General features: G+C 42.2%; 1 protein-coding gene across 2 annotated transcripts in view; it reads right to left on the reverse strand.

The window, feature by feature from the left end:
• NMNAT2 (nicotinamide nucleotide adenylyltransferase 2) overlaps window positions 1-11,543 on the reverse strand; it is a 191,817-nt gene that overhangs the window by 44,943 nt on the left and 135,331 nt on the right. The window contains exons 2-3 of one of the 2 annotated variants that reach the window (XM_027868532.1): window positions 3,744-3,832; window positions 2,406-2,473 (exon numbers count right to left, since the gene is read on the reverse strand). In XM_027868532.1, the coding sequence (XP_027724333.1) occupies window positions 2,406-2,473; window positions 3,744-3,832 (157 nt within the window). Of the gene's footprint in view, window positions 1-2,405; window positions 2,474-3,053; window positions 3,087-3,743; window positions 3,833-11,543 lie in introns of those variants that run through there. The other variant, XM_027868533.1, reaches the window with a different exon arrangement.

Consider the following 11,543-nt stretch of genomic DNA (forward strand, 5'->3'; position numbering starts at 1 on the left):
TTGCTGTTGTTTTTCCAGTAGGTTCCCTCATTGCTATTCTCACCAAAGGAAGTTTTCCCCAGAGGAAAGCACCTGCCATCTATGTCTTTCTGTACCTTTCTAAGGACCTTGGCTTCTTGCCCTAGGCATGAGCCTTTAGGATACAGCTCCTTGGCCCTCTCCCCACAGACACTGACGAGTCTGGGATGCAGAGGGAACTGAGGACTTCAGAAGGACCGCAGAGCTCCCAAGCATTTCCCCTTCTGTGCTTGTCGGGTTGTGAAGTGAGCAGAGATCATCCAGGTGCTCTGGCCTGACACAGCACTCTGACTTCATTGTAAACCTAATGAGCTGCTAAATTGGGATGTTTCTCAAACCTTTCCTTAGTAGCTGAGGATTTTACCCCTCCCCACTTGAGGTTTCCAGAGATGTGATCTCGCTAATTAAAAACGCTTAGAGAGGATGCACATACCAAAGGCCCCCCTTCACACACGCCCAAGGGGGCATACACACACACACACACACACACACACACTCACACACACACACCCTGTCAGATCTTCTAGGCATATGCATAGAGATGTGGACGTGTGCAGACATCAAAGCCACAGCAAAGCAGACTCCCCCACTGAGCCGCCTCCCAACAGCCTCCCTGCAAGAGCCAGAGACTGGACTTCATTTCCTTGGCATGTTGGGGATCGGCATCTGTCTCTATGGCTCTGATCCACCCTATTGATCTCAGGGCCTCCAAATCTATCAGAAGCAGACAACTATTTCACGAACCTGAGTCTAGTTCTTTTTGTTTGCTTTTTTTTGTCCCCCACTAAACTACAACCCATGAAAGTTCCCCGTTGGGTGGGGCTCCTGGGCAGAGTGCTAGGAGTTGGTATGGCGTATTTCTCCCTGTGGTTCACTCATGGGTGTTCTTCATGACAGATATTGATTGAATCAAGGCTTCTCTGAGACTGCATCCTCATCTGCATCCTGTCTGTCTGACCTGGATCTTAGGAGCTTAAATAAGAAAGTCTGAAAGCACCTGAGCTTTTCAGACAAAAAGTCCTGACAAGAAGTTAAAGGATTCTTATGGGAGGAAAAGTCAGGGAGTAAGGAAGGGCTGCATTCAAATTCTACTCCAGAAAAAGAATAGCTGTGTGACCCTGGGCCAGTCACTTAACCTCTCTGTGGTCCCAGGCAATTCATTAAGATTCCAAGTTACAGGAGTTGCCAGTCTCTTTCAGTGGAAGGGTTTTCCACCCTGGAATCTGGTTCTCCATACTGACAAACTCACAGGTCTAAACCCCAAGAAGTAAAATAAAAAGACAAGGTACTGATCTATGTTAGTGAAAAAGTTCTTCCCAGGGAGCACTGATGAAATAACAGGTCAACTCCAGAGATAGAAAAGACAGACAGACAGACAGACAGATACATACATACATACATACCAATACATACATACATACCCACCAATACATACCACATGTATGTGCCTAAGCATACATATATCTATATGTATGTATGTGTTTGCGAACATATACATAAATATATATACACACACCTATGTGATCATTATTTTTTGTCTTTTTTTTCTCTTCCCCAGTCTCATCCTCAATGGACTCCCTCTTCTTCTTACTTTCTTCCCACTGAGTTTAATTTCCCTTCACTCTCCCTTCCTTTCCCAGAAACTTATAGGTCCAACTTATTTTTACTTTCATTGGGAGAGGAACTGTGAAATGAATAGCCTACCATTATGAGAAGGTCTGTCTTCTCATGCAAATTATAACTATGGAAACTTTTTTTGGTGCACAATTAACATAATTAGTGGAAGCTTTCTGTAATTATACACTGCCAGCTTAACAGATAATAGTGTCTCTCCTCTTAACCAGAGATCTATGCATTGTGATTGTCTGACATAAGGTCAATGGCTCTTCTCCCCAAATCTTGTACCTCCAGTCCAGAAAGGTCAGTTCTGAACCCCTGGGGGTCCATAACCAATTCTTCAGAAAAATACCACCACCACAATCCCCAATGCTGAATGGGAGTCAACCCTGGCCCAGAGAAACCTCCCTGAAGATTACCTGGTATCACTGATCCAGAGCCCTAGGGTGGCTTTGACAGTTCTATAGAGAAGTTAGCCTAGGGTCTTGGGGTCTTTCTTTGGGGAATACCTGACAACCTTAAATAATTTTCAGGGACCCAGACCATGGGGAAGTGACAGGTTATATGGGTACTGAGGAGACAGACAATGGTTGGAATGAATAGATTTGATTACTTTTCTCCTTTGAGGTCCCTGAACAGCCCAAATGGAAGAATTCAATGTCTATCTGTCTCTGTCTGTCTTGTCTTCTCTCTCTTTCTCCCTCTCTGACTCCTTTTGCTACCTGCCACATTCCACCCCTGCTGAAAGACATCAGTCAGGCCCACCCTACCTGATCCAATCAGAAGACTGGACAGCCAGCTGGCACATGATCAGACGATGTCGGCTGGACACCAGGCCCTGGGAAAGGAACAAAGTGATCATTAGAAAACTGCCCTATTAATCAATCAACCAAATGCTTCATATGGGCCAGGCTACAGTGCTAAGCGCTAGGAATACAAAGGAAAGGTTTAAAAAAAAGTGGCTGTGTTCAAGGGGCTTACATTCTGATGGGGGAGAAGCATGTACTTAAATTGGTACCTACAAGATACACAAAGAGTAGGAAGGAAACCTGAGAGGGGAAGGCATTAGCATCTAGCAGAGACTTGAAAAAGGTGTCCTGCAGAGAGGGGCATCTGAGCTGAGTCTTGAAGGAAGCCGGGTATTGAAGGTAAGGAAAGAGCCTTCTGGGTATAGGGGACATGTCCTACTCTTGTGCGATTTCCTCTAGAACTCTCCTACTCTCTTTTCCCAAAATATGAGGCCTCACAGATTATTACATTTGGTCCCAGATCATATCAACCAAGAGGGCAATCTTCCTGGACTAAGGATTTTGTTGAACTTCCACAATCAGCAACGTCCATTCATTTGTACACCCTCATTGGGCGTAGAATAGGAGTGAAATTAGAAAGAAGCAAAGAAAATCCAGAAGATTACCTACCCCTTGGGCAAAACCCCCAGAATCCCACATCCTTAGTCAATATTTATTCAGCAAATATACTCTGTACCCAACACAAAGATGACGTCCTACCAACACACACCTCTTTGTCCCCCAGTTCAATCTGGGCCGTTGTCTGGTTCTGCACCAGGCCAATCAGATGGTGTCAATGAAATTGGAAGCGAGAAGGGAACCAGGGAGGACGAGCATCATGACAGCTCAAAAGAATTTCAGTTTTACTCCTTAAAGAAAAACCCCTGAAATCTTTCTGGGACGCACAGCAGAGAAGAACAGAAACATATCTCCGAAAGCAGGGGCCCAACCCCCAGAGCTTTCACATCTGCAGAAAGGAAGCTAACCCTCATACTGCTGGCTCTCCCCCAAGACTGTTGCATTTGCCTCAGGTTTGGAAGCCACCCCAACTTCTGCTCACCAGGTGCACTGGGCCCTCATCTAATTAGGACTGACTCAGCTTGGCACCGTGAAGCCGACGCCTCATCTCCAAGCGGGGTTGGCATCTGCTTTCTTCCAGCTGGCCCCATTACCCTTTCAATCAGGTTCTACTGCAGTTCAGAGATGAGGACTGCGATGGGAGTTCCCATGTTTTCACTCTTCACAAAACCTTAATTATTGTGCCGTCTTTTTCTGTCAGACGCAGAGTAAGAGAAACGGGCCAAAGGAGACAGAACTCACCTGTTTTCCATAGGAGTCGTGGACAGGAGAAACGATTCCACCGATCACAATAAACCTTCCAGTCTTGTGCAAATAATCCCTGGCTCTCTCTAAAGAAGAGAAAAGGTGATTGCAATGGAAATAAATGCTTTTGGTTCCTAGAATCCAAGAATCATTCATATTTTCCTCTTTTAAAACATAATATTCCAACATATTGAGTACAACTTTTATGATTTCAGCACTTATCACAGTGCCTGGCACATAGTAGGTGCTTAATAAATGTTTATTGATTATTATTAATTATTAATGGTTCAAAAAGGTTAGAGAGCAGAGTTTCTAGTCCCCCAGAGGAATTTGGAACCAAGAGTGATTAAAGGTATCTTAAGGTATTCTATTAGGGAAATGGGCAGCTAAGTGGCACAGCAGCTGGAGCACCAGACCTGGAGTCAAGAAGACCTGAGTTCAAATCTGGTCTCAGACATTTACTAGCTTTGTGACCCTGGGCAACTCACTTATAACCCCATTTGCCTCAGTTTTGTCATCTGTAAAATAAGCTGGAGAAGTAAATGGCAAACCACTCCAGTTTCTCTGCCAAGAAAATCCCAAATGACGTCATGAAGATTTGGATATGACTGAACAACAGAATTATGGGAACATGTTGCAGCTCAGAAGAAATTTTAATACAAGTATCTATTTAAAAATTGTTAGTCTGTATTATTGGAAGTTATTTTAAGTTATTGCTTAAATTCTTGTATAACAGAGTGACAAAAAAGCCCTCCTTAAGCATGAAAGAGATGTTGATTGCTCACCATTGAGTTACATAGATAAGAAAACTCACCAAAAACAAAATTTAAAGGGCTTTCTATGTAACTGAAGATAGTTAACAGTCAAAAAGGAAAACCACTATTTTTGCAGTTTGGTAAAGAAAATTAAAAAGAAGCTTACAATTTCCCAAAGGAAATCTAGCCTACTCTTCTACTTTCCCTTTAACTCCAGAACAATTTATTGTCTATCTGCAATGCCTATCCATATACTGGTAGATGGAGTCTATTGTTATCCAAGGTCTGACACTCTATCCACAGCTCTACCTAGCTGAATTGTTAAATTCAGAATTTTTAAAAGAAATAAAACAAAAAACAAAAAGGAAATAAAGGACACTTCTCAGGTTCACTTCAGGCTCCAAATGGTAAAAGTTGAAGTACTTCCTAGAACTATGACAAACTTACATGAAATATTTTGTCCCAGAGCTCTGACAGCCAATGAGGGCATACTTCCTCCTTGAATATTATGCTTTCATGTTTTCTATCTGGCAACCACCTTTCCTTTGTGTCCAAAGGCATGAGACATATGCCCAAAGCCACAAACCCCTTTTCCCCACCAGCTTGAGGGGTTGGGACGTCTAGAGGGTGGGCTGCTCCTGCCCAGTGCTGATGCTTCCAAAATGCCAGTCCTATTGTCCCCTTTCTCTCAATAGAGAGAATTCCCCTAAATAAATTAGCTCCAGGCACGGTTTTGACTGGCTTAGGGCTCTGGTCCTTCCCAAGCCTTTTATGACAAGGACCCTTTATGACATGAGGAAACTTCACAGACCTCAAAGAATAATAGAAACTCAGAAACGATCTATAGATCATCAAATCCACCTTGCACCTGAACAGGAATCTCTTCCAAAATCTCCTCAAAGAGTGGCTATTCAATCTTCTCTCCATAACCTTTAGTGATGGGGAACTCACTCCCTCTAGAGGTCTACAAATACTTCAGAATTATATCAAAGCATATCCAGAAAGTTTCCCCTTTCCTTGCAACAGATCTATTTCTTCCCCAAGGCGAAAAGCTAAAAGAGAAAGATGGTAAATTTCCAATTTCCTAAAAGAGGAAGATGCAGATTCTATTTCTTGATTTCTATGAACAAAACATGGTTTCCCAGGGACAAGGTCCAGTGTGCTGGAATCACAGAATACATGGAAAAGAATAAGATGAGAATTGGCTGAAAAGTTGGGGAAACTCCAAAAAACACATACAAATAAACACGACACATATGTTAACATAAAATAGAGGTCTTAATATGGCTTTGGTCTTTAAGGAGATAGTGAGGCAGGGAGAAAGTGACACAGAGTAGTAGCAAAAATATTAGAAAAAATGCTAGAAGAGGTATAATAAATACCAAAAAAGATCCTGACAGACTAGAAAATTGGGCTGAATCAAATAATATGAAGTGTTGTTGTTGTTCTGTTATGTCCAATTTCTTGTGACCCCCATGGACTATGGGGTTTTCTTGGCAAAGATACTGGAGTGGTTTGCTATTTCCTTCTCCAGCAGATTAAGGCAAATAGGGTTAAGTGACTTTCCCAAGGTCACACAGCTGAGTGTTTGAAGCCAGATTTGAACTCAGGTCTTCCTGACTCCAGACCCAGCGCTCCATCCACTGAACCATCTAGCTGCCTCAAACATGAAATGTAATGGGGATAAACACAGAAATCAATTTCATAAATGAAAGAAGGGAGAGGAATAGCTAGATAGCAGTTGATCTGAAAAAAGATTTGGAAGTTTCACTGGACTGCAAGCTCAATGAGTCAATAGTGTGACATGCCAGTGGGAAAAACTAATTTAATCTTGGGATGTATCAAAAGGTGGAGGTGATAGCCCTACTGTATTCTGCCCTAGTCAGACCACATCTGGAGTATTGTATTCAGAGCCATGTACCATATGTTCCAAAGGGCATCAAGAAACTGGAAGCATCCAGAAATAAGAAATCAGGATGTGAAAGCCCTTGGGCTGATACCACATGAGAATCAGTTGAAGAAAGTGGGTATGTCTAGACCAGAGAAGAGAAGATGTAGATAGGGCATCAAAGCTATATGCAAGGATTTGAAGGCACATCACATGACAGAAACTCCATGTGGCCCCAGAAAGCAGAACTAAAAGCAGTAGGTAGAAGATGCAAAGGGGCAGATTTAACCTTTTGTTTTTCGGGAGTTTATTTATCCCTAAGTGGATGGACTGCCCTGGGAGGCAGCGTGCTATCTCTCACTGGGGACCTTTAGGCAATGGATGAACTTGTGATCTATGATGCAGAACAGACTCTTTTATAGCATTAAGACCAGACGACCACTAAAGTCTCTTCTGATTCTGAAATTCTGTGATTCTGGGTATCAGTGTAGCCTGGCTGAACAAATTGTGGCATGTCAACGCAATAGAATATTGCCGCTCTGGAAGAAAAGATAAATAGGAGGAATTCAGAAAAACAGAGGAAGACTCATATTCAGAACAAAATAACTAGAATTACATACAATTAACAATAATTAATAAAATTATATCTATATATGATATATAATATTATTAACAATATTATAACAATAACATTAACAATAATAATGTAAACGAAAACAGCACTAAACTGTAACTGACTTAGATTAAGTGGAATGACCTTTCTTGGTCTGGAAGAACAGATGATGAAATGTATTTTTCTCTGTTCTTTCTAAGGGATTCCAAGTGTGGAATGTTGTATATGATGCCAGGCAATTGTTTTGTTGGTTAGCTTAGTTTAATTATTTTTTCTTTGCTGCCAGGGAAGGTTCAGTGGTGACAAGAGGGGTGTGTGTGTATGTGTGTGTGTGTGTGTGTGTGTGTGTGTTTCGGGGGTTGGGGATGGAGGTGGGGGAATCCCAGGGAAATGATTGGAATCCAAAACAGAAAGCATGAATAACTTTTTAAATAGCACAAAGCTTGACCAAAAGTAGAAAAGACTGTGTCTTCTATTGTTTACTTGCCTCATTTCCTCTTAGAAGAAATTTTGAATGCACAAAGCCTAAAGATAGGGGAGAAATTACTTTCATATATATATATATATATATACATACACACACATATATATATATTATACAAAGTGGGGTCAATGGTTTGTTTGCCAGCTAAGAGGGATCTTGGAATTATTTCTAGGCATTCCTCTCCACTGTCACAACTGACTGGACTCCTGTTTTTTGTTTTGTGATCGTTGTTTCGCAGTAGCCCCTGCAGGGCATGGGTGTCGGGAAAGTAGGGGCTTCCCAGGATATTTCCATAAGTCTTTTTGAAAGCTATGGAATGGCAGAGGTTGCCTCTGTGGTTTTGCATGGGAGTAGGGAGTAGGGTTGGTTAAAATTAAGCAGGATGCCAGGACTTCCAAGTCTGTGTCTTCTTCATGCTTGTCAATTCTAGAGTGGGGAAGGAGCCAACTTCATTCTTTTTTTTAATGCTCAATTCTGAGTCACTTTCTGGGTGGTCGAACTGCTTTATTCCTCTCCTCTTAGAGAGGCCCTCAGCTGAGCTGCACTGATTTGTTCAAGCTCTTCCTCAGGCTCTAGGCAGAAATTCAAACTCACAGTTTAGGAAGGACTGTGGATCCAAGGAAATGTAGCTTCCTGTCAATCTGTGCTAGGATATGGTTAGTACAGCCTGCCTAGGGATGAGAGAACACCAAGGGCCTGTCCATTTATAAAAATGCGTAAGACAGACATGCCCTGTCTGCCTCTTGGCAACACGGTGAGCTTGGCTGCTGTGTGGAATCAACTCTCTCCTTCTGGGGGGTTATTGGAGGCAGCACTGTGGTTGATATATCAGAGCTAACTCAATTTTTTCTTTTCAGTGGGAATTAAGAAAGACCCTTTCCAAGTCCATTCACTGCTGGAGTTCCATCTCTCTTTGATTTTCATTATTTGTGGGAAATGGTCAGGTTTAGATTTGCAAACATTCTAAGTTATAGGGAAATTAAGCCCCAGAAAATTAAAGGAAGCAGCACGGTAGACAAAGAGACTAAGTGAGTCTGGGCAAGGTTAGCTTGGCCAATGGGGATTAGAGTGGAGAAATCCCTATAGTTTTCTTGCCAGGCTGAGCATGCATTTATTCATTCACTCATTTTACAACAAATTTTATCGTAGCTGCCATGTCCAAAGTTCTCTGTTAGACATTATTGGGGATAATGATAATAGAGAGAGGAACAAAATCCATGATTTCCATGATACAGGGAATTCTGGGATAAGGAAACTCCCTCTATCAATGCCAATTGGTACCGTCTCCAAGACTCAGATGCTTCAAGAGTTGCCTAAGACACTGAGAAGTGACCTACCCAGGGTCACAAGGCCAAGATGTCTCAAAGACAGGATTTGAACCCAAGTCTCCCTGACTCTGAGACCAGCTCAGAATCCATTGTACCACACTGCCACTTCTCCATGATGCTAATCATGGCTCCCATTTCTATAGCACCTCAAGGTCTCCAAAGTACTTTGCATCCAACATTTACCCTTAAACTTGGCCTGCCATCTTAGAAAAGTATGTTGTTGACTCCTGATCTGTTCTACAGTGCCTCATAATTACCAACACTAACCATCACCAAGCATACCTCGGAGTTCATGAACACACTTTATATTCCTAAATTATTCAAACAAGAAATAGTGGGGAGGAGGAAGTGAACAAGAAATAACTATGCTATAAAAACAAAAGGAATTTTTTTTTTTTTTGTGAGGCAGTTGGGGTTAAGTGACTTGCCCAGAGTCACATAGCTAGGGCCAGATTTGAGCTCAGGTCTTCCTGATTCCAGGGCCGGTGCTCTATCCACTGTGCCACCTAGCTACCCAACAAAAGGAATTTTTAAAACTTAAAAGAAAAAAAGAAAGATGAGGGAAAGAGAAAATAGCTCAACACATGCAACATTTCTCCTCCAGATAAAAAAATTCACAGCTCTTGCAAATCCCACATACCATATATGTTTCTACAAACACATTCACACACAGTACATCATGTAACATGTACGATATTTATGTAAAGTAAATTCACATGCAGTAAATTCACATACCCTTCATCATTTGATGGTGATCCTCCCCAGGATGCTACCCTGTCCCAGAACCTGTCTACATTCCACATGGGTGACATCCTATATAGGTGACATCCATTATCAAAGGTGTATCATATGCTGTCTTATTCACTGGCCAAATAGCCCAGGCACTTCTGTAGTAACTTTCTGCCCCCTCTGAATGTTCTGTCTCTTATTATTTATGGCAGAGAAGCTGTTTTTTAAACTCATTCACTAGTAGTCTAAGTTTTGTGCCCATGGATGCCTGAGGGTTATTGGAGTCAGGAGGTAGGGATGTGTAGACTGAGAAAGAGAAGACTTAGGGAAGATGGCTTTCTTCAGATAGTTGTAGGGCTGTCATACAGACCAGGGATTAGATTTACTCCGATTGGACCAAGAAGGCAGAAGCAGGTAGGATCTGTAGATTTAAAAAGTACCGGGACCTGCTGCTTGCACTTGTATGATATGCAAATCATTTCCATTTTCTGGGGAACCATTTTCTTTTTTGTCAAATGAAAAGGGTTGGATTAGATAATCTCTAAAGGTTCCTTCTAGCCAAAAATCAGTGCTCGAATCTGACCTTCTGCAAGAAGTCTTTTCTGGTCCCACTTCTAATCCACTCCTGGAGCCTTCCCTTTGAGATTATCTTTCATCCAAGGGGCATCTCCAGTCACCCTGATCTATGTCTTGCCACTGGACCCAGATGGCTCCAGAGGAGAAAGTGAGGCTGGTGACTTTGTATAGTCCTTCCTCACTTCAATTCACATGCAAGTCATGGCATCAGCTTCCTGATGTCATGGTCCTTTTTGAGAATGAAGGACAAACAGCAAGCAAACAATATTTCATCTACTTTGAAAGTATCTTGAATGTAAAAATTTTTGCATGAAATCTCCCCAATTAGAATGTAAACTCCTTGAGGGCAGGGGTCATGCTTTTGCCTTTCTTTGTGCCCCTAGAACTTAGCACAGTACCTGGCACAGGGTAAACGTTTAATAAATGCTTGTTGACCATCTCATGACGGCCACACTAGAACAGGTGTAGTGGGTATAGTGAGCTCAGCACTAATCTAGCTCTTTGGATGGTGGACTGGTTAACTCATCCTCATGAATGCAAGACAGTATCTTCATTGCTATAATCTTTGTTTCCCATCAGTCATGCACATGAGTTGACGTAAGGACAGCCAGTTTGTACCTTCCTTCACATGATCCTCTTCCTGGCATAGGGCTGACTTAAATTCGGGTTTACTTTGTGAGAGTTTGTAAAACAGTCTCTTGAGGGTGAGAGTGAGGCATAGATAGGCCATGATTACAGAACTGGCCTTCTTCTGAGTGTAAACTCAGAAGACTGGCTTGGTTAGGGATTATATGAAACCTCCCATTTATGAGGCCCATGTTCTAAACAGTTGAGCCATCCCAGTCCCCAGCCCACATCCCACCCAACTCTCTGTACTTTCAGTGCATCCCTAGCACCACCCGCCACAACATCACCGTCTTTATGTTAGATTCTCTGAATTTCCCAGAAAGAGAAAGAAATGCCTCCTGGATTTCCTCCCAATTGTCCCCCTGCTGCTGTTAGTAACACCAAACAGATAATTAGGGAGAAAACAGAGTGGCACATTAATTTTCTCATTACTGTGGATCACATGGGCCATCACCTGTCCCTAGCTTGAGAGAATTTGACTCTCTTTGTCTTAGCAGCTGGGGGATGATTTATGACCTTCAGTTTCACAACTGTCACTTTTGACAGACCTCTCAGAGGATAGGGAGGGAGGAAAATCAATCAGAGTAGCTTTCTCCAGGAAAAAAATGTGACCCCCCCTCCCCTCCAAACCTTTCCCAATGGGCCTTAGCCTTCCACAGAACTCATCCATTGTGACAAGAAGATTTGCTGTTTGGAGTTCCAGAATACTGAAATGGTAAAAAAAAAAGAAAGAAAGAAAGAAAGAAAGAAAGAAAGAAAGAAAGAAAGAAAGAAAGAAAGAAAGAAAGAAAGAAAGA

Source organism: Vombatus ursinus, unplaced genomic scaffold (genome assembly GCF_900497805.2).
Source record: "Vombatus ursinus unplaced genomic scaffold, bare-nosed wombat genome assembly UNPS02014789.1, whole genome shotgun sequence".
Taxonomy (NCBI): Eukaryota; Metazoa; Chordata; class Mammalia; order Diprotodontia; family Vombatidae; genus Vombatus; species Vombatus ursinus.